General features: G+C 39.1%; 1 protein-coding gene across 1 annotated transcript; it reads right to left on the bottom strand.

Annotated features, from left to right (window-relative positions):
• Nucleotides 1-60: 60 nt before the first annotated feature.
• On the bottom strand, nt 61-22,912 carry LOC128374127 (cdc42-interacting protein 4 homolog). The gene is made up of 14 exons (XM_053334394.1): nt 22,618-22,912; nt 15,190-15,305; nt 15,014-15,067; nt 14,746-14,893; nt 13,168-13,230; nt 11,697-11,801; nt 11,273-11,401; nt 10,369-10,515; nt 8,840-9,001; nt 4,574-4,683; nt 3,264-3,396; nt 3,031-3,098; nt 2,077-2,183; nt 61-1,973 (listed from the first exon to the last, which is right to left on the bottom strand). The coding sequence occupies exons 1-14, from the start codon at nt 22,639-22,641 to the stop codon at nt 1,828-1,830; spliced, it is 1,512 nt and encodes a 503-aa protein (XP_053190369.1). The 5' UTR covers nt 22,642-22,912; the 3' UTR covers nt 61-1,827.
• Between the last annotated feature and the right edge of the window lie 1,087 nt (nt 22,913-23,999).

Genomic DNA, 23,999 nt, shown 5'->3' with positions numbered 1-23,999 from the left:
CAGAGAAAGAGGTGTAAACTGTATATGGCTCTATTGACCAGATTTTGCTCAAAAAGTGTTTTTACTTTTCTTAATTCTTGACACACTGCAACAAAGAACTAAATATCAAAACACCCCCCATACACATATCCTGGTGTCCGGATGTCTTGACATTATGGTGAACAGCTTTTCATTTGAAAGCAGACTACTGATAAAGGCTTCTGGCCATTATTTCAGAGGATTTAAGATTCTGGCGTCTCACAATATGAACACAGGTGACGCCACAATCTAAAAACCTTAACTTGGAAAAAGATAAAAACAACCAAAAGGACCTGTTGAACCGTGCATGCTTTTGTTAAAAGTTGGAATTCAAAACTGAAAATTAGGACTTAAGAATAGCCTGTTATCCATTTTTGAGTTAGATATTTCATTACAATGAAATGCTATGCTATAATGATGTCTGAAGCTGCAAAAAGGCTGCCAACCTCAAAAAACGGCTGTTCACCCAAAGTATTTGTGTAATATTTGTGCCACAAATTATAAAATGTTCAGTTGTATTGGTATTTACCTTATTATGAACTTTGATCAGTATTTCCATTGTGCTTTTCTTTGCTGTAGCAGAAGTAGAAGTTATCATGACAATATGACATGGACTTAAAAGATACGTTCACAATTATTCAAGTCTTCCTTTAAACAATAGTCAGGTGCCCAAATGAAGAGTGAAGCAGGGTTTTCTGATTATAATTATTCCTTTTGTTCATACTGACCATTAGAGGATCCTCTCCAAATGTTTCTATATTTTAAAAAAGTATTTTAATAAGTGATGGAGGACAAAACCCACAGCCCTCTTTTTGAGCAAAAAAGTATTTAAAATGTATCTAAAGATAGCGAAAGTTTCTACATTTACAGTCTTTTTGTGTGTTTTGACGGTTTTCCTGTTAAGCCGGAGTGGACGGATAGTATCAAGAAAGAGGGAATTGGGCATTAAATGATTTTGACTAATTTGGACAGCCAAAGCCTGAAGCCATATTAGCTTCAAATAATCTTTTAATCACATATTTGCACAGAGGGAAGGCTATGGATTTTGTGCCCCATCACTTACACTGAAAATGGAAGGATGAACCGGAGGAATTAATACAGCAAGAAAAAACAGTTTCAGTGTTCATCTGAGCACCTGATTGTTGTTTTAAGACAGACTTGAAAAACTGTGAACCTATCTTTTCACATGACTGTCCATCGAGGGATATTATAACTTGTGCACTCCCTTGAGTAGTGGTTTTCATCCAGTTATAAGTCATAAAACATCAAATAACTATGATAAAAATAAAAAATAAAGTCACATTATCTCATCAGGAAAAGGGGCTTGAGCAGAGGGATGGTGTTAACAAAAAGAAAAAGTTCAGCAGGTTGTTAGAAATGGCAGTGGGGAAAAAGTCAAGTGAATGGATATATTTGCGCAAAAGAATGTAGCGTTAAGCTACTACGATGCTGAATATGTTACGAGTCATCACTTAACATTGTGACAAAAAGTTCAGGCATACATTCAAAAGTTTGTTTTCTTAAAGAACTGGAATCTACAAAGATGAGGCAGAACTGACAGTCTCCGTTTAAAGACGGCCTCTCCTGCCACAAGCAGAGACAGGGAGTGTATGATATTGCAATGAGCCTTGATAACAAGCTTTATAATCACTCACTTTAATCTCGCCATACACGTCACTGGCTGAGATAAAAGTATAGAACAGCTCCAATTATCTGGGATGACTTTGTATTCACCTTCGGCTCGTAATTTGCTTTTCCATCACAAACTCTGAGGATGTGTGTGTGTGTGTGTGTGAGAAAGAGAGAGTGTTACGGAGTGACTTTGACATAGGCTGAAGGTATATAGCCCTCTTCTCCACTGGCTCTAAGGACTCTCATCCATCCATCTCCTTTATCATCCTCCATTATACTCAACTGCTCTCCCTCCGTAATGGAAATGGTGCCCTCGCTGTTGCCTGCACACAAACACACACAAACACACAAGTAAAGAGACATATTTTAAAAGGCTAAAAAAGGAGATGTATTTATGAACAAGTTGATCAGACGTAACAAACGTACCTTCAAAGGTGTACAGAGCCGTGCACTGGCCAAGAGGAGTTTCTACATCGTCAAACTCGTCATCAAACTCTGTGTAGATGTTGTGAGTCTGGTCGGCTGTTACAACACTGCAGACACAAATGTACGAGAGAAATATTAGAACATACAGTTTCCTGCTCCACACATTCACATTTAAAGAAAGAGTTTGACGTTGTGGTCCATTACTGTACACTTTTCCCCTTTCTTGCTATGACTAGATTAAAGAAATGAGATAAAACATGTTTCATTCTTCTATACCACTACCTGTTTTTTGCGTGCTAAAAAACCCAACATGAAATCAAAAGACCAAAAAAAAAATACAAGAAATGAAAATGTCTGTAGCTCCTGAACCAAAGTGACTTTATGCATAAATAAGGTCTAACCAGACAGGACACCTTTCATGTCAGGTTTCGTGTGAAAGTGTCAGAAACTGGAGGTGATGCAGAAATAGAGAAGGTCTTTGAAGTCAGTAAGAACCTAAAAATATGGTCTGGTTAAAATAAAAAGTCTAAATAGGTTAAGTACAGTATGGGGCTGTAAAGTCAATAAGAGGGAACGTGAATACTTGCCTCATATTTCAAGATGATAGCACACAGTATGACGATTCTACAGTGTTTTATTTATGATATGATATAATGTGGTCCAGGCACATTTCCAATTTGGAGAGTTTTTGTCAACACAAAATCTTTCTGATTACAGCAAACACCACAAGAAAGTAACAGATGGTGCAAGAAGTAGCATTTTATAACAATCGGATAAAGCCAGGCTAGCTGTTTCCCCTTGTTTGCAGTCTTTATGCTAAGCTAAGCTAACCTGCTGCTGGCCTCATGTTTGCCATGGTATCGATCCTCATCTTAATTCTCTAAAAATCTAAAAAGAGAATAAGACTAATTCCAATGTCAAACTATTCATTTAAATTGAAATGAATGATCTTACCTGTGTGGAGTATTATTGTTGATAGTGTTGGAAGATTCTTCTCCTCCCACTGCTTCTGACAGCCACGTCTGTGATGAACAACCAAAGAGTTTCAGAGAAATGCAATTTGATCTGGCATACACACATTATGTTTGTGTTTGTGTGTGTGTGTGTATGTGTGTGTGTGTGTGTGTGTGTGTGTGTGTGTGTGTGTGTGTGTGTGTGTGTCTGTGTGTGTGTGTGTGTGTTTTAACCTCATATTTGGTGAGCTCTCCCCTCAGACGCCCAATGGTTTGGGCAGTCTCTGTGATCTGAGGCTCCAGGCTAGAGGGGTCTCCCATCTGTGGATTCTGCTCATACACACCCTTCATCTTCTCCAGAGCTTCACTGAGATCAGACAGAAGGAGAAAAAGTGTTATTGTTTTGGAATCAGTATTGTTTTGGAAATGTAAGCAGTCACTAAGGATGTTTCTCTTCTGTGCAGCTCAGCTGATTAGGACGGGAGGGGTGGGTCAAAGATTTTACAATTTGGGAAGATTTACAGAAAGGACACGTTGAACTACACTATACTACATGTATGACGTTAAAGATGTGGTTGAGCTCAAAGCTCTGTGCATGTCAGCAAAGTTCTTTCTGAACTTTGTGCATCAGGGCATTGTCATGTTTAAACAGGAAGAGCCCTTCCCCACAGCCAAGAAAAACAACCCCAAACCAGAAGCACAAAAATGTATGCACCTTCGGCCATGTAGAATATGCAGCTAACCTTGTGACATTAAAGTCTGAGAACAACTTCAAACAGACCTTACTGATTGGATTTATTTGATCATTTAAAAATGCATTTGCATCTGAGACTTGTCTGACAGATAATTTAAAATATATATCAAGGCTAACACAATACAGCTGTAGAAATAAGCTTATTTCTATTATATAAAAATGTACCATTAAAAGGCCTTGAAAAGACATTTTCTCTATCAGCTTCTTACTTTAAGTTATGAGACTCTACATGAACACACAATTTTCTGCTGAAGTTAGAACAGTTTTGAGTATTTCAAGTAACATCTGTATTCGTATTTTCATCTTTCCTCTTCTCACTGCTTGGAAGTTGAAGATGACGCAACCTCTTTTGATTTTAACAAGAATCCAAATCTGATGACAGTAATGAGGTTGTTCAATTCCAAGAGCATGGCCAGTAAAATCTGATCAAACCACACCCACATAGTCCTGATGAAGCAGAGTAGCTCACTTTTAATAAATATTATCTTTGGTTATTGTTCATTTGGTCATGGATACGAGATGTTATAGAGAAATCATTTTCTTACGCGTGCTGTGCTGTATACAGTTCACAAGATTTTAGAGTAATTCAGCCTGAACTAATCAGGTGCCTAACAATTTAAGAATTCAAATGCTTCCCGAAAGACCAAAACATTATATCAAGAATGAATGTATGTTTGGATGAATTAGGGCTGATCAGGTCCAAAGAGGGGGATTCATGAAGTCTCAGACAACAGTGTGTGTGTGTGTGTGTGTGTGTCAAATGTAATTTTTCAGGAGCAGCTGTTGTCACCTCTGGTCCTGTGCCTTCTGCAGATCTTTAGAGATATCATCAATCTTCCCTTGCAGCCTCTTCTTCCTCTGCTCCGGAGGAAGGTGAGAGAAATCTTCTGCAGCAGGCGCCTACACACACACACACACACACACACACACACACACACACACACCATGTAACATCATGTATACAACAGCCTTATCATTTCTCAGCACCAGATGTCACTCCTCACTACCTCTACAATCTCTCTCTCTTTCCTCGTGCTAATAATACCTCCGTACTCAACCTGTCAGGTTTATAGTGCAAATGGAACTTGTTAGTCAAAGACACGTAACAGCAGAGAGCCACGTAATTACTCTGTGTCAAAGAAACCAACCTATTCAAGGTATGAAAGCAATGAAGGGAACACAGAAGGAGCGTACACAGGTACATACAAACAGAGTGAACTTTATGACACCTCGTGACACACCTGAATTATCAAAAGGAGAATATGACTGAATCTAATCTGCAACATTTTGGATTGGTGCATAACAATTTAATAACTCATTAACAAAAATAACAAGAAAGGCTCTTACCCTTTGATGTCATACCAATAGTTAAGTAAGTGCTACAATTAAGTGATTTTTTCCAGCACTTCTAAAAGTAATTGTACAAAGTGCTTTTCAAAGAGACAAATAATGTATGAACACAAACAACAAGAACATATTAATTATTATTATCATCATTATGATTATAGGGAAATAATGATGTATGATACAAAAGTGATTTAGTGTGATTTGTAAATTGACTAAGTATCACAAAGATATTGAGAAAGTTCCTGAATCCTCTAAAATATCTGCATCATATTCTGGTTAAAAGCTTTAGTTTAAGCAAAGCTAGCGCAGACTCACAGGTGATGTGACAAAAGCATGAATGACTCTCAATATCTTAAAGTTGAAGAGGCGTCGTCTCCATAGAGAGACTCAGAGTTCATTAATAATAGGAGACTATATATATACACACTCACCCAGCACTGTATTAGTAACTCCCCTAATAATCCCATTAAAATACATGAGTTGGGTTTTCACTCCACCATCCAGTTATTACTTTCTGATCATGTTCGCAAAAACTGAGAATGTATAAGCTTTGTAAAAGTAGGATTTATGGCAGACACATTGAGTTGGATTGCATTTGATTGCATATGTGTTGCTAATAAAGTGTTCAGTGAGTGTAGATTTAAGACGGCATCACCAGAATAGCAGCGCTACGCATTGGGAATTGGGTCTACGAGACAGACTGAGAGTCTGCTCAGTGTGTTTGTGTGGAGTATCTAGGACACTGACGCTGGAGTGTCAAACTTGCTGTTGATATATATTTTTGCCACATGTTTTATTCTTCGTTTACCTGTGTGGGCCACCCGATGTAAAAGATACATTTCAATCATACATTATTGAGGGGTGGAAACAGATAAAGATATCACAAAAGGTGCTAGGTACACTTGAATTTTTAAAAAAATAAGTATTTTTGTGAACTATTCAAATGTAGGTAGCTATATGAGGTGCTTGAGTTAGGCAAGTGTTCTGCTGAAATATAGGTTATGATTGACATTGTGTGCACTTTTAAAATCTCACCGAAAACTTAAGACTACTAGTATGACATCACAGGATAAAAGGCTTAGATCTCTGGTTTTTAATTAAGGTAGAAAGCTAATAATGATTCCTGAAGAGAGAATGGATTGCCCTTTGAGAAAAATGATTTGAACATGAAAGAGTAACTACACCCAGGAAAATAATTTTGCTTGCATTGCCAACTGGGGGTCACAGATACAACAGACCACACCTGGTTACACCCACCTTTGATAACGAGTGTGTGTGGTCAAAGGTTTAACAGATTTTAAGGTCCGTCAGTGGATTCTCTCACGCAGGTAAATTAAATACTCTCGTTTTTGTTTTAGGGCTCCAATTAATAGTTATTTGAGTTTATTTTCTCACTTAGATTAGTTGTTCGGTCTATAAAATGTTGATCAATGATCCCAAAGACAAAGATGACGTCATCAAATGTCTTTGTTTGTCACAAGTAATATTTTCACAATTGAGACAATGGAACGAGAGAATTTGGATACAATAACTCCAAATCAATGATCAAAATAATTGGTTAATTTGATGGTTGGCAACAAATTGATTAATAATGACAGCTTTCAACCCACAGAGGTCAATGCAGCACAATCCAGAGTGCAGTTACTCTTTAAGAAGGATTTCCCCGTTGTAAACAATCAAGCACCACAGTACTATACCTAATCACCTTCTGAGTTTACTCTCTGTAAAACAGTTGTAAGTGTTACCATGTGCCTTTCAGCATGTGATATCTAGACAGAGGGAAGAGAAGACTCAGCATGAGACAGGTACAAACACACAACACCAGGAATACTTTTACAATAACAAGCATGGTTTTTTTAGGGGGGGGGGTGGAGGGTTTAAGAAAGCACAACAGCAGCATAAGAATGTCTAATATAACAGCTGATTTACATGAATGGCATCAATGAGGAAGACAAACATATGAGGAAGCAGAGGTTTACAGAACAAGGATATGAAGACGACAGCGAGGGAGGGGGTGGGGATGGGATGGGGCGGGGCGGGGCTCGGACCTGAGCTGATGCCAGCCGAGACGGGAGCGTCACTCACCGAGCGAGGTTTGTGAAACGCCTTTAAGGTGGAAATCCTGCTGACAGAGCGATTAAACTCCCTCAGACAGAGAGAGAGGGGGGAGCACTGCAGCTTGGAGAGGGGGAGAGACAGTGGGAGAGGGAGAGTGTGGCTGCCGGGCGGGAAAGGGGACGGGGGAGAGAGGCAAGGAGGGGCAAACTGCAGAGGGGAGAAAAAGAAAAAAGGTGGAGGAACAGGGAGCAGAGGAAGAGGAGCAGAGGAGGGAGAAAATAGCACTGGTGACAAGAGGAAAGAAGAGAAGAAGAGAGTGTCACAGAGATGCAGACATTTTTGTGGTAAAGTGGACAAAGACAGAAAAAAGATAGAGCCACAGGAGTTTGTGGGCAAGTCTGTGCAGCAGACTGGAATTAGAGTTGGCCCCTGAGGGCAACAGGGTGGTGGGGTAAGACATGAGAGGAATGTTGAGTGTCGTGTGTGTGTGTGTGTGTGCGTGTGTGTGTGTGTGTGTGTGTGTGTGTGTGTCTGTTTGTTTGTTTTAATGCATCGTTATGAGCGTCATTTTGCATTTCTAAAGGAGCAAGATAAAGGGAGAGCCTGGCCCGCATAACTTAATTTGACTGTTTAAAGTTTACAAGTCAAAAGCTAGCTTTTGGGGCTGTTGTCATGGTAACGCAGCCATAAGCTCAACCCTACAAAAGTATAGGTGTAGGTTAGCTGTTAGTGAAAGGGGAGCTCCACCACTTTTATACATCAAAAGTCTGTTTATAGGTGTTGGGGAGTACTATATGTGAAAAAAATATATATATATATTTTCTGGCTCCAGAGAGAGCTGCATGAAGTCTGATAAAATGCCTCAAGAGATGTCACATTTTTAAATTATTTATAATGTATACACAAAACACAAACTCAAAACTCCTAGATATACTTACATACTACTTGTCAATAGGACACAATGATGTCAAAACATCACAGTCATAATAGAAAATAAGTAATGAATCTAACATTTTAATTTATACTATACATTTTTGGATGCATTTATTTTGTGAATGGGCATTGTTTTAATTAAATGTATTATTTTAACTGTAATTTATCAAGTGTACTTGCATCATGCAATCAATTGTATATTGCATTGGGTTTATAAATTAAAGTTATATTTTAATCAGACTAATTACTGAACTCTCTTTGCTGCAATTTATTCATGGGGTTTGAAAGGAATTTAATCTGTTTATCAAGAGATGTTTTTTGCAGGATTTCATTTCATAATTAAAAAATATTTAAAACTTTAAATGAACTACACTGCTGCTGCACTCTACAATCAGCATTCAGCTCAGTTATTCATGATGACACACACTACACTAACAAATCAATCAATTTCACTGCATTTGAAGAACACAGTGATGATGGTTAATGTGATCATTTTAACCTGATAACAATATGTATGTAATATGGATTGTGTTAATTAGACTGATTGTAAAGAACCCCAAAAAGGACAGAAAGGGATTTTCAAGTTGTCAAAAGCAGAAGCAGGAGGGGAGACAAGAGAGGAGAGGAAGTAGATACCCTTAGGACGCTACACTTCTGCACTGCTCATGTAAACTGAGGGCCAGGCACATACAATGAGGACATTAGGGTGTAAGTTCACCTTGTGCTTTTTTCCGAAAGGCCACAGCTTGGCGCGCACTTTGGGTGGGTTGAGGCTGGAGTCGGAGGTTGCTGCTTTGATTCCCTGGGTATAGTCTTCAAAATCCACATCTGCAGGTCGCTCGAAACCAGACTTGTGCTGCTCTATGAACAGTATCGAGTCCTGCAAGCAGACCCAGACACTTATTCACAAAGAAACTGATTTTAAGGAAGTGTTAGCTTTATGTGCGTGTCTGTATTTAGGAGGTATCAAATAGAGACTAACTGACACTACATTTTTGAGGTTGATAATACAACTGTATCACTGCCTGTTGTGGGAACCGCAAACTCTGGAGATCACAAGTCCCTAAAGAGGCTAATGGAAACTGCAGAAAGGATCATAGCTGTCTCCCTCTCTCCCTGCCACAGCTGACATCTGCAAAGCCTGGTGTGTCCGAAAAGTCTCCAACATAGTACTGACCCAGCACACCACTCCCACCATCTATTTGCACTAATGACATCTGGAAGGAGGTTCCAGATCATCTGTGCCAGGTCTGCCAGAATATATAACAGCTCTGAATCTGACGCCCCCCCCCCTCCCCCCAACACACACACATATACACTGAACTGCACCAACCACTTTCTTTCTTGATTTTGCACTATTTTTAGACCATAGTTTGTATCCTGTAATCATATATTTCCTTATTTCTTATATTTATTATTAACCCTACATGGCACACAGCCCCAAACCTCATATTTTAAATAGACCTTATTTATTGGGAACACCACAAAAATGTACACTACAATATGCAGGAAAGTACTATTATTGCACCTAAACATATTCAGCAGTACCAACACAAGCCAGGACTATGGCTGAGCAGTTTATACCTGTTTTTAGTGATTGTACATCTATTTATTTTTTATCTTTAGTGACTTTTACTAGTGTCTCTTCTGTCATTTATATTGTGGAAGTACCAATAAAGGACTTGATAACAATACATTGGCCCATATTCATTTTTTAACATAACCACATAATTACTGAATTATAGAACTTCACTGTATTTTAATTTAGAAAAGAAAAAACAAAGAAAAGCAACCCCGACCATAAAACTATTTAAACTTGTGTATATTTAAATAGAAACTTTTCTGCTCACTCAGGGTGCTGGTATACCCGTTCTCATTATGAGTGCTACGAAATGAAAACTCAAACAAGAAAACAAATTATACAAATACCTTTCAGACCAACCAGTCACAGCATGTATCCTTCAGACCGATGGCTCAGATTAAATCTCTTCAAGTATTTGTTGGCATACTGTTTATTTAGAGTTTAGTGCCTCATTACATATAAAATGAAGCTCTTCAATCTATTTAAATAGTGGTTAGCAGAAATTACTTGTTTTTCAGTGGAACATGAATGTCACCCACCAGAAGTTGTCATCATTACGTGGTATTATTGTATGCGGGCTGAATCATTTTAATGGTATGACATGAGATCAAAACTATAATCCCCTTTTAATCACTCATATTGTGTCACAAACATCTTGCACTTACCTGTTTCTCATCAATTTTCGCGCCTGCTGAAGAGATTCCCTCTAGACATTTGGAGATAATGGGCAGCACCTTCTTCTCGATGTCTGAAAACTGGCAGTAGCCCTCCGCCATCCGCCGGATCCTCCGCTCATCCATGTCCTGCATTTTCTGTTCGGCACGCAAAGATACACACACACACATTAAAGCCTCCTTAACCTTCGTGTCGTCCTTCCGGGTCAAAGTGACCCTGTCTGTTTTAACTGTTCCTTCTTTCCTCCCTTCCTTCCTTCCGTCTGTCCTTCCTCCCTCCCTCCTTTTCTCTTTCCTCCCTTCCATCTTTCCTCCCTCCATCCCCATTTCTTCCTTCCTTCTGTCCTTCCTTCCTCTCTCCCTCCTTCTCTCTTTCTTTCCTCCCCCCTTCTTTCTTTCCTCTGTCCTTCTTTCCTTCCTTCCTTCCTTTTTTCCTTCCTCCTTCCTCCCTCCTACCTACCTTCCTTCCTTCCTTTCCTTCCTCCCTTCCTCTGTCCCTCCCCTCCCCCTTCTTTCTTTCCTCTGTCCTTCTTTCCTTCCTTCCTTCCTCTTTTCCTTCCTTCCTCCTTTCCTTTCCTCCCTTCTTTCCTCCCTCCTTTCCTTCCTTCCTTCCTCCTTCCCTCCTTCCTTCCTTCCTTCCTCCTTCCCTCCTTCCTTCTTCCTTCTTCCTCCCTTCCTTCCTTGACTCGAGGACAACAGGAGGATTAAATTTAATACTATATTCACCGTCTTTGTTTGTACAGTGAACATTTCAGTACATATGAACCCACTGGAGAAAGATAATATTTGAAAGGGAATACAAGGATGTGTAAGGTTTGTATTACACCATGTGACATGTGAGCTCTGCCCAGTTGAACTGCATTGTGCATGTGTGCATTTATGTGTCTCGTCTCACATTGAAGATCTGCGGTATCTCTGTGTAGTAGAAGGTGTTCTGTTCCTTGTTGTATTTCTGGAGCTGTGCTGCATAGTCGTTCCTGCACTCCTCTGCCGTGTGTGTGCGGGCATGGGCATGCTGCTTGGCCTTTAGAGCGAAGGATAAATGGAACAACGGAAGACAGAGGGAGCAGAAGATGACAGGATAAAGGTAAGGAAAAAGCAAGAGATGCAAAACAAAATGCCAAGAGGGAGAAATGCAGGAATAGATGGAGGGAAGGAAGACACAAGGAGGGAGGAGTGGCCACAGAAGTAGAGAGAGAGACAAGAAAACAGGGGTAAAAAAAAGTTCAAGGATTTTCTTTTACTGAAAATATCTTTTAAAAAATGGGAGAAAAAAACAGTGCTCAGCTGTAGATGCTAATGTGTGTGTGAGTGTTTACTTTCTCAACATCCAGCCTGGTGGCATTGAGGTCGTTTTCTGTTTTCTCTGCTTGTTGTGTGGCTTTTTCCGCCTCCGCCCACTCCTTGGCAAACCGCTTTTTGGTCTGCAAGCATGAACACACACATACAAACACACACACATTTATACTAGACTGACTAGAGTATCAGAAGTAATAATGGTGCAAAGGTCAGAGAATTGCATCTAAAAATACAAAAGGATCAAACATGTGTTTAAGGGTTAATTCACTCAAATTACAAACAGTATACATTTATATATAAATATAGCATTTCTTCACTCAACTTTAGTGGTATCTAATCATGCAGATAGTTTTGGTTTTATTTGGATCGGCTTTGAGATCTTTTGGATTTGAGTCTCAAAGATTTCTGCTGTCACCATGAGAAAAATGGATGTGGATGGCATTTAGTTTGGAGATAAAAATATGTTTAAATTCTGTAGCAACTTGTTTTTTTCGAGGAAACAAGTGTCAACATTACTCTAGATAATCCACATACTTTGCTGTGATCATTCTACACTGAAACTGAGTAATACAGTACCAGTCAAAGGTTTGGACACACCTTCATATTCACTTGAATTAAAAAATATGCCCAAACTTTCAATCTGTACTGAAGATTGAATGAAAGCGGCTCACAGTGAGGTCAGGGGATTAACAAGAATAAACAGGGTTATTGTTTCTGGAAAAGATATTTATGAACACAAAATGCCATTCACCACAACCACTCATCTGTTAAACCAGGAAGGAGGCAGAAATCTCAGAAACAAGGAAATAAAACATGAATGGTGACACTTTATTTTGCAGGTATGCAAATTTCTAATAATTACATTTCCCTACGAGGATTCTCTGAGAGAGTCATGTAAAGCAGCTCCAACAAAAATGCAAACATGTGGTACTTATTTGTCTACATGCAAGCATACAATTCAACACATGAATGATGGAGTTTCAAACAATACAATAGTAGTATTAAATAGTATTTAGTTGGGTTGGAAAAGAATTCAAAGAAATGTCTCAAGTCAACCAACTGCTTTTAAAGTCAACACAACTGCCTTAATTAAACTCAACACATGTCACAGATCTTTGGCTCTATTTTCCCTTTTTAAAAAATGTGCCAAATTAAATAGTTATATCAAAGGAAACCATAAAAAGATGTACGGAAATGTTTAAAAATAACAGACCCCTCGACTGAACACTTGAATTCAAGCCTATTTTTCCTTCATCTAATAATTTATTCAATCCTCTCACTCATTTATTACTGTACCCTCCCACTGGTCTAACTATACTGTAACAAGTATATGAATCCCTCTTTCAACATCATTCAGTGATGGTAAAAAAAAACTGCTTGATTAGATACCACAAGAGGAAAGTGAGAATGTATTTCAATAATTTGGGTCAAATAACAATAATTGAATTCAAAGTAGAAATCTGCAAGCAGCAGCAGCAACATGTGACTCACACTTTCTAGGTGTTTGAAGCTGCTCTCTAAATTCTGCTGGGCTTTCTTGGCATCTGTCAGGTGCTGGGGAAAGAAGAGGTTGGAGTAAAAATGATGCAGTTTAAACTTGAAGTGCAGAACTTTTACATATAAATTAACATCTGTTACATTCAGGTCATTGTCTAATGGGCTCACGCAAAGCTAAATAAGCTTATCACTGCTAGATAGTTCTGTATTTCACATTATACAAGAGTTTTTAATCTGGTGTCAGCTTTGACATTCCTGTGTTGGCCAGATGAATGCTTACTGCACATGCTCTATGGGCAGAGCATGCTAGAGACTTCTGCTTTCCAAGCTGGTTAACCTCTGCTAACTTGAACGGGATGAAATCATTTATTAATTCAGCTCTTCTAGATTTCCCAAATGCAGTGGTGGACAGTAACGAAGTACAAGTAATTCGTTACTGTACTTAAGTAACTTTTTAGCGGATCTGTACTTTACTTGAGTATCATTGTTTTGTGAGACTTTATACTTTGACTCAACTACATTTGGAAGAGGAAAATCTTACTTTTTACTCAACTACTTTCCAAAAACCTGTCGTTCCTTTCAATGTTCCTTTCCACAACATGCATGCATGACCAGCTGCTGTGACAGGTCCAAATGAACGTGCACCGCAAGTGTACCAATCAGAACACATCGTGTGTCGAGCAGTTTTGGCCCGGCCCCCTACCTGGCTACTTGTCCCAACTTGCCTTCTCCTCCATCCATATCTCTATTAGCATTCATTTGACAAAGTTTCGCTGTCCAGTAGCCTGCCCTGCCAACACATGGAAGTTAAAGAAATATGTGTCTAGTGTGGTTTTCCCCCTCCCTATTAATTCCTAATCAGGTGATTTCCATTTAGTATGATGTGCTTATGATAATTTCAAAAGATATCAATACCAGATATCACAAATGGAAAACATTTTGTTTTCAGGGTGGTGTTAGTGGGCTTTTTAACCTTAAATGACTTGATTGAGTGTATAAAGGACATACCAAGACATTGGAACTACATTACACCAAATTACTTTTACTTTTGATACTTAAGTACATTTGAAGCCAAGTACTTTTATACTTTTACTCAAGTCGACATTTAAAGGGAGCACTTTCACTTTTACTGGAGTAATATTTTACACTAGGTATCTCAACTTCTACTCAAGTACGTGGTCTGTGTACTTCGTCCACCACTGCCCAAATGAAATTGAGCCAAATGGAACAAATTTTGATCATCAAACAAATCATGTTGCAGGTGTTGTGTTATGCTCAAAGTAATTTATTCACTGTTTTTACAGCCACAACAGTAGTGACGGACTAGGCTACAGTAGAGCCTGTGACATCAGCATGTGTCGACAGTGTTTTTGTAATTACTCTCACTGCCAGAAAGGCTAGACAAAAATCCCACACTCCAGCTTTAAGATGTTGAGAAAGTGTACCAGAGCAATTTGCAACACGCCACACTTCTCTATTCCTTCTTTCTTCCCTTCTCTCTCTACACCCCTCCACCTCCCTCCACCTCCCTCCACCTCCCTCCACCCCTGTGTTCTTCCTCCCTCTTCTCACTGTTTTGCGTTCTTGTTTGAGGTCCTGAAGGTACTTTGTGAGTTCGACACAGATGCCGGTCATCATGTTTTCAGCGATGAGCTCCCGTTGGCCGGCGTAATCGTTCAGCTCGTTCAGGATCTCCTGTAATGATTCGTGATTGCTGAATCTGAAGCAGAAAAGAGGGATAAATTTGGCAAATTATCACAGCAGGAGAGAATGTTTCATTGTTATATATATATATAAAAAAGGTGAAGAAGAAACAATGGACATTTCATCATTCTCTCACTTGCAATCTAGCTCTTCTTTGCTCCCTCGTTTAGCATATTTCTTCGTCAGACTCCTGTTAGACAATAAAAGAAGCGGTGTGAAATGATATCAATATAAACGTCATTACATTTCTGTCAATAACATTCAGACAGAAAGTAATCTCACACACACACACACACACACTTAGGGGCACACCTGAGTTGCTTGGCGTAGCCTTGTTCAATCTCTGTCCGTTCCTTCACAAACTTTATGTAACGTTCCACCAGGTCGAGGCCCGATTGCGTATGCTTGTCGATGACATCATACTGGTCCTAAGAGAGGAACAACACCAAGCCACATGTATTACACAAAAATATGCCCACAAACACATCTGATGAGAAACAGCAAACCACATCTGACACAGAGCACTCTTAACGGTGTTCCTACTGTAACTGTGATGATTATGGTGTTAAAGTTTTCCTTATGTTGAGGGTGGAACGTGGAAGATGTTACAAATGAAAAGAAAAAAAAGTTATATGATAGAGAGTAGCTGCACCAAAGATGAGCTCCTGAATACATCTCAAACTGGGACCTAAAAAAAATTGGGACACTTTGTAAAATAACCTTCAAATAATCTTCAGAAAGGACTCTGGAGGGGAGGTGGCAGCGTTGAAGAGCAAGAACAGAAAGAGAAACTGCACTGAAGCAGCAAAGGGGGTTTTCTGTGGGTACAAGAGGAGGTACTAAAGGATTCCTGTTGGCAGCATTCCCTCTCTCCCTCTCTCCCTCTCTGTCTCTCTCTCTCTTTGTCTCTCTAAGCTGGCGTGATGGATGCATGACCAACACTTGCGGTTACCTCTGACTACGCAGTATTGGTTTGTCCATGCCTACATCGACGTCTGTGTCATCGTGTGAAGCGCAGGGGGAAATATGTCTATGATCGTCAGTTTCTTTCGAATAATTGTAACAAAGATTTCCACTTAATGAGCCGAGCGAGTTTTGTCTGCTACGCCCAGTGGGCCCAGAGGAGACCACGGCCCTGCCTGGAGCTGCGCCTGAGAGGAAACATCGAAAGCGGTGTGACAGCAGGGCAAACACACCGGCTTTCAACATCAAACTGAAACATGAACTTTAATGCATTGTGCTGCTTTTATGGGAATATACATGTATCCCTTCTGTTGTTGTTGAGCTGCTGTGGGTTGGGAGGAACAGCATCTTTTTTTATGTATAACAATTTGAAGAAAATGACAAAAAAACTCATATATTGAAAAACATATTGAATCTTGAAAGAAAAGCATCCAATCCTCACATTTGAGCAGCTGGAACTAGAGAATGTTACTAAAATGATTAATAGATTATCAAAGTAGTTGCCAATGAATTTTCTGACAATCAATTACTTAATCAATCAACGAGTGATTGCAGCTCTACCCTTTTTTTATTTTTGTACAAAGTCCAAACACCAGAACAGTTCCTCCAGAACTACACAGAGGTTGTTGCGATTATTGCTTGAAGAAAATAATGCACATTTTTACAAAACTACTACCAATGAAGTCAATTACCATCACATCATTGATAAAAAAGCATACTGCACATCACAGAAACAAATATATTGAAGTCAAGAATTTTGTATTTATTTTCTGGCCCACAGGCTCACAGTTATTAAATATACTGTCACCTCAACATTACCATTAAATAAAATTGGTCAATAACGCCATTAAAATTAATCCATAACATAAAGATAGTGTCCATTGATATGTTTGAGGTAGATTATGTCCTTCTGCTGCCTGAATAACGCATCAACTTGTTCATCATTTGGGAACTGCTGTGCTCAGTCTGTGGCATCATTTTTGTTGGCAGGTGAGATTTATCTATCTTCCACCTGAATGCTTGCTACATGCTGCTATAACGTTAGCTACACCAACACAAAATGTGACACTTGGTCCAAATCACAAGCAGTCTGTTAATTTGGCTATTTCATGCAGAAAAGATTGGAAAATTGCAAGCTCTCGCAAATATAGCTGAGATTTCATGAATTTGTGTTAATGACAAAAAACTCAATATTGAATACTAGAACACTGCGCTCCCAGCATGCAGGCTTACTTGTGGTTCCTAGTATCTCTAAAAGTAGTATGGGAGGCAGAGCCTTCAGCTATCAGGCTCCTCTCCTGTGGAACCATCTTCCAGATTTGGTCGGGGGGGCAGACACCCTCCCTACATTTAATAGTAGGCTTAAAACTTTCCGTTTTGATAAAGCTTATAGTTAGGGCTCTTAGAGCTCTTCACTTATGCTGCTATAGGCTTAGACTGCCGGGGGATTCCCATGATGCACTGAGCTCCTCTCTCTTCCTCCCTCTCTCTCTCTATCCATCCATCTATATCCATTAATGCATTCAATAACCTAAACTTCTTCCCCGGAGTTGTCTGTGCTTTCTGGTCTCACAGGTAATCTGGGCCTGTAGACGTCCAGATGACAGATTCCAGTCCCGGACCCTCTAGCTTCATTGTTGATTTTCATTGTGCTTCTCTCTTCTATCCTTCCCTTTTCTCCTCTTAACCCCAACCGGTCGAGGCAGATGGCCGCCCACTATGAGTCTGGTTCTGCCTGAGGTTTCTTCCTGTTAAAAGGAGTTTTTTCTCGCCACTGTTGCTCATGTGGGAATGTTGGGTCTCTTTAAAGTTAAAACCTGAAGAGTTCGGTTTAGAATCTGCTCTATGTGTAAAGTGCCTTGAGATAACTCTGTTGTGATTTGGCGCTATACAAATAAAGATTGATTGACTGATTGATTGATTAATTACTGCAACCACAAAATCACAATTTGTCATGTGTTTCACCTGCTGAGAACAAACTGAAGGCACAAAGATCCTTAAACAAGTGAAGATGACAATAAAGTCCTAGCAGAGCACCAGCAGAAACAATATCAGGTGATTGTGTTAAAGGGTCATAGACTGCAAAGAACTTGACACTGAATTTTATCTTAATATTAATTTGTCCCCTACAACTGAGGGACTGTTCCTACATAGTTCATCAGATGTGGATGTTGAATAATCACTATTGGGACAGTTTTACGACAGTTACGGTTCACTGACGTTGCTACGTTCACCATTGTATCTGATCTGTGCCCAGATAAACATTGACAGGCATCTATTATCTACTCCACATATTTCCTTGTTAGAACATTATTTGCACGTACTCTTTTGTTTCAGGCTCTTTTGATTTGTAAGTTTGTGCTAATACAAGTTTCTGAGTAGCTGTTAACTATTAAATGAAGCTACTACCGGCCTCGACCTCAGTGATAAACATGAAGTAGAATTATCACCTTTCTGAAAATGTCAACAAAAACATAAAAACATAAAAAATAAGCTTTGTGAAAGTAGAATTTATGGCAGAGCTGCTGTATTGGATTGCTCAGGTGTTCCTACTAAAATGCTGTGTAGATGTAGATACTTTTATAACATCAACCTTTGGTACTGTGACACTGTACGCCTGCAAGCTGCGATTAACAGCGAGAGAGAAAGATAAACAAAGGTTCCTGGTCAGACTTGAACAAGCAACGTTACATTTCTTGGTTCTGATTATTTTCTTGATTACTTGAATTGTTTGGTCTGTAAAATGTCAGGAAATCGCTTTAACGATCGCCGTCACCCAATGGATATCATCAAATTGCTTCTTTCGTTCGGCCAACCGTCCAAAACAACAACTGAGAAAGTGGGTTTAGAGAATGTTTGAAATCACCCTTTATTGCAGTTAATCATTGTTTTCATTATCAGTTAATTTTAGGTCATTTCCTCACTTAAGTCTCTTAATTGTTTGGACCAGTCAGCAAATAGCAAAATAATTCAAATCACAAGGTTGTAGAGCTCAAAGAAATGTTTGAAGTTTCTTGTTTTTGTCCTACCAACAAATAAAAAGCCAAATATTTTATCAGTTATCAGACAAAACCATGAAACAGCTAACGATTAGCTGTATTTACATTATCGATGAACCTGGTGATTATTGTCTCGATTTATTATTAGTACTAGTAAAGGTCTATAAAATAGTGAAACATGTTAATCACTGTTCCCCTAAAGCTCAACTTGACATCCTGATGTCCTGAAATGTCTTGACCAACAGTCCACAACCCAAAGACATTTAGTTTTACTGTCACAGAGACTAAAGAAACCCCAATATAATCACATTAAAGGAGCTGGAATTAGAGAATTAAACAATGACTCCAAACAACTGACCGATTACCAAAATAGTTGGCAATTCATTTAACAGTTGGCAACTAATCAATTAATCAACTAATTGCTGCAGCTCTAAAAATCCATTTCTATAATAGCTGCAGAATAATTTAGCAGATTAATAATCACCTCAGCGCTGACTGGATTGCTGCCAGTTGTACAACATTTAAACCTCTGTATAAAATTGATCAGGCTATAGATCTACCACAGGTGGAAACTAAGAATAACCCTCTACACAAACATATACACACAAACAACTACACACACAGACACACCCCAAAGTATCCTACTCTATGCAATTCATTCTGTCACACACATACAAAATATACAAAGGTGTAGTTGAGAATAAAAGCGAACACCTGCATTACTCTCCATTCAACATTCCTCTCTCACTGTACACAGATACACACACACACACACACACACACACTCAAACCTGCTAAACAGGTAACATTTGTCCTCTCGGTCCACACTTGACTTTTATCTACAGAGTCTAATGACATTCAGTAAAGACGAATGTTTATGTTTAACAGTAGAGAACATTAGATGCACAAAGTAACAGGGTGGTTCAACCTTTTAACTGTTCATGTGGGTGTGTGGGTGTGTGTGTGACCCTGTCTGTATGTATACGTGTGTATGCATTGACACTTCAAGGTCTTTTGGAGCCAGAGATATAGATATTGAGTACTCAGAGGAGGGGAAGCTAAATAGAGATCCTGCAGTAACACAGTTTGCCATGTCCTGAATACCAGAGAGCTGGGAGGAGACAGGGAAGGAACCAGATTAGAAAACACACCAAGACAATGGGTGAAATAGCTGTTGTTGTGATGTGTTTTTGTCATTGTTGTTGTTGTTGTTATTGACAGAGATATTAAAAAGGTCTTATGAAGAGTCTTTAAGATATATTCCTACATGCGTGTCCCACTCCTGTGGCAACACCCCATTAATTTGTAGTACATCTGCATGTTTGTGTGAAAGGAGGAAATACTGATAGTGACACGGAGAGGGTTCAGGAATGAGATAATCATTAGCTCAGTGTGAACCTCCGCCCTGTGACTGACGGTCCCAGGGGTCTCTCCAAACCCAGGAACCAGTCAGACTCGTCCCTCCCCTCACTGTGACGCAACACTGGCAGCGGCAGCAGCAGCATTTCCTGATCCAGGCTGATCTGAGGTCAGAATCTGGCACACCTCAATCACACTGTAAGCTACAGTGAAACTACCCAGTGTGTGAAAGGATTGTCTTTGTGTTGATACAGGACGTGTGTTTAATCAGCTGACACCTTTGTTCTGTACTCTACATTGTTGTTGTAATTAAGGAGACCCTGCTTTGGGTCAGTGCAGGTAAAAGTCACATTAGGGCTGTATTATTATTCTCATGACTGATTAACATGTATTTCCCCCATTAACTCATTAATAGTTTAATACAAAACTGTAAGAAATGGCCTAAAGTGACACCTTTAACATGGCTTTCTAACTAACAACCCCAAAACTCAAAAAGGTATACAGTTTACTATCGTTTACAACTAAAAAAGCAGCACATTTAAACTGGATAAACTAGATTCTGTTAAATATTTACACACACAAAAAAAAGGTTTACAGATTTACTGATTATCAAAACAGTTGCTCATACAGCTTCAATGATTCAAGGTTAACTGACTCTGACTTGTAAGATGTGAGAATCTGCTGCTTTTTCTTTCTCTTATGTGATTATAAACTGAATATTTTGGGGGGTTTTGTTTTGGGACATTTTCATACGTTAGCTTGAACTTTAGGAAAGCTTGATGAGCATTATTCACTCATTTCTGACATCTAACAGACCAAACAATTAGTAACATCGTGAAATAATCAGGAGATTCCATCAATAATCATTAGTTGTGGCCCTAGGTTGCAATTAACCTACTAATCATTTCAGCTCGAGCTCAGACATGTTGCTTTTTTTTTTCTCAGAGTGTAATCTGATGAAACCACCAGCTATCAGATCCTCTCAATCACAACACGAGGAGCAGCAGCTGAATCATTTTCAACTTCATCTCTTTAGGAACAAACTCAGCATTAAACAGCCTCACCCAGTGTGTGTTGAAATGTGGGATAATCTCACAAGCATGTACTCAGACTCTGACCACAATCACAGCAGGATTTGGGCAAATTAGTCGTGTTTGCTCTTCATCGCCGGCTACTAAACCAACTGGAATGAACAATCTAAGTCAGGACATTTTGTCTGAGCCAAAAAACACACACGCCTACAAGAAGTCATCGGTCAGTCAATAAAATGTATCAACTACTTTGATCATGGATTAACTGTTTGTCATTTTAGAGCTACAACAATAAGTCAGTTAATAGAAACTCAATCAGTAAATATCTTGATCATCTTTTGTCACCTTTCAAGCAAAAAGGCCAAAATAATGTCTGATTTCAGCCTCTCAAATGTGAGAATTTACAGCTTTTCTTTCTCATATATGACATTAAATTAATAATCTTTAGGTTTTTAAGATGGTTAGTCACTAAAAACAAGCAAATCAAAGACGTCACTGTGGCCTCTTGTGAATGCCATTAGAAGTTTTTACACATGTCATAAACAAAACGTTTAACCCAGAAAATAATCTGCTGATGAATCAATGATATAAATAATTACAGCTCATTTTTGACGAAATTCTCTGGTTTCAGCTTCTCGAATGTGAAGACTTCCTGTTTTTCTGGCTATAAGTAGAATATGTTTGACTTTTAGACTGCTGGTCAGACATTTTGTACAAATAAAAGAAACTAATAATAATAAAAAGTAATAAAAGTGATCATTAGTTGTGGAAATTGATCACTGGCCTCCCCCCAGTTTCAGTGAGTGATGAGGAAGCTGGCTGACCTGAGGACTGTCAATGTGACTCACAGCTGAGACTCTGACCAGATGCAGAGACACATGAGCTTTCACCAGAGGAAAGCCAGGCAAGAAAAACTTCCTGAGAACATGTTGCCACAAAAAGGAAAAGCTCAGGTTTAAGCATGCACGAAAAAAGGAGGACAGAGAAAGGGCAGAGATGGAGAGTAGAGACTAGGCTGCACCTTAAGCATACAGTGTGTAAGATAAGTGCAAAGCCTCTCTGTGGCCAGTAAAAGCAATAACCGACCCCCCCACCCCCCCTTGCTTATGATAAGGTATGCAGCAGGAGTTGCGAAATCCTCTGGCTGCAAGCTTTTACAGATAGACTCCTGCTGTTGTCTTGTATCCTACTCTGGATTACTTAACCACGGCCTACAGTGGAAAAACAAGAGACCCCGTATGTGTAGGCTTCACTGTGTCTAGGCAAACAATAGCAGGACAGACTTCTCTCTTAAGGGATGTTGAAGGCATTTTTTAGTGAAATGATCCCTGAGGGCTCCACTTCTACTTCTTCTTCTCCTTCTCCTTCTGTGTCAGCTGTCAACTTACCCAAAGATCAGTTCCCCAGTCCATATTAACAGGAGTTCAGATTCCTCGCTGTTGTTTTGTGACAAAAAAAGGAGGCGGAAAGCAACGACCAGGTGGTGGTGAAAAGGAAAAAGAAAAACTCCTCTCGTCTCCAAAGATTCCACAAAACTTTAAGAGTCGCGAAAGCGGAGATGGCGGAGGAAATGTTTGGAGGAAGTCTACGCCTTCTCCTTGGCACGGACGGCTGTCCTGTTTCTTCTAGCCAGCGAGAGGAGAGAAAAAATATGTTCAGCCGCTTTTTCCTGAAACAAGTTTGGGTCCCAGAGAGAGAGAGTGAGTGAGTGAGAGAGTGAGTGAGAGAGAGAGAGAGAGAGAGAGAGAGAGAGAGAGAGAGGTGGGAAAACCAAGCAGCGCCTTTTGGGTTTGTTTTATCTTAAAGAAGCAGCTGGCAGATGCTTCTGAAAGCGGAAACTTTGCGTAAACGCGCACAGTTTATTATGTATACATATTTTCTCTGTCAGTAAAACACGATCAGACTGGGAACTGGGCTTGACATTATTTGGACAGGAACACATTTTATGGCTATCATTGCACCTGAGAGAATAAACTGGAATAAATCACTGGCTGGGGGACAGTCTTTGGTCGGTTTGGTGCTCCACTTTGGTCCAGACTGAAATATTTCAACAACTGTTGAATGGTTTTAAATGTTGTACATTCATGATCCCCAAAGGATAAATCCTGCTGACTTTGCTGGGGTGCTACTTTAGTGTATTCATAGTCCTCCAGCGCCATCAGCAGGTTGACATTTTCAATTAGTCTGTTTAATTATTGATCTATTGATTTAGAAAGTTATACTATATACTTATAGTAATACTAACTGAATAAACAAAATTTAGTAAGTACATACAAAACCATCTAATTTACAAATAATAGTTCAATACAAGCGTCATATATATATTGTTAAAGTGTTATTGTTAAAATATCTCTACATCTGTAATACAGTTGGCTCTTTTTTTAAACAAACATTGTTTCCCACATGATAATATTAACTTAAGCAGTGATGAAGAACTGATACCTTTCACTTAAAGAGTTTTAATGCTCAGCTTTGAATAATAATTTGTTTCTGTGGTTTTTCCACAAATAAAAAGTAGTTTAGAATCTAATCTTCCCACATATATGACTATTATCTACTATCTATTATCTATTGACTATTATAAATATTAAACTTTTTATTGATGGACACAAGATGTCTCCCACTTCACTGTAAAGTCTATTCTCAGTGTTTGTGCACTTTAGGATTCACATTCACACATCACATTTGTGTAAGTTGCACACTGGACCACGTGTATACTACAGTCACATGTTACTGGATGCAAATACATATCGGTAATACTATAATACTA

Source organism: Scomber japonicus, chromosome 2, assembly GCF_027409825.1.
Source record: "Scomber japonicus isolate fScoJap1 chromosome 2, fScoJap1.pri, whole genome shotgun sequence".
NCBI lineage: Eukaryota > Metazoa > Chordata > Actinopteri > Scombriformes > Scombridae > Scomber > Scomber japonicus.
Note: the sequence above shows the minus strand (reverse complement) of the source record. Positions and strands in the feature narration are given on the sequence as shown.

Bases quoted from the DNA above. Each gene is read 5' to 3' on its own strand.
- LOC128374127 (XM_053334394.1), bottom strand. From the start codon at position 22,641: ATGGACTGGGGAACTGATCTTTGG. The intron at 15,068-15,189 runs GTGTGCCCCTAA...ATTGTCTAACAG, and splicing joins GGCTACGCCAAGCAACTCAG to GAGTCTGACGAAGAAATATG. The intron at 1,974-2,076 runs GTACGTTTGTTA...GTTTGTGTGCAG, and splicing joins GGCTCTGTACACCTTTGAAG to GCAACAGCGAGGGCACCATT.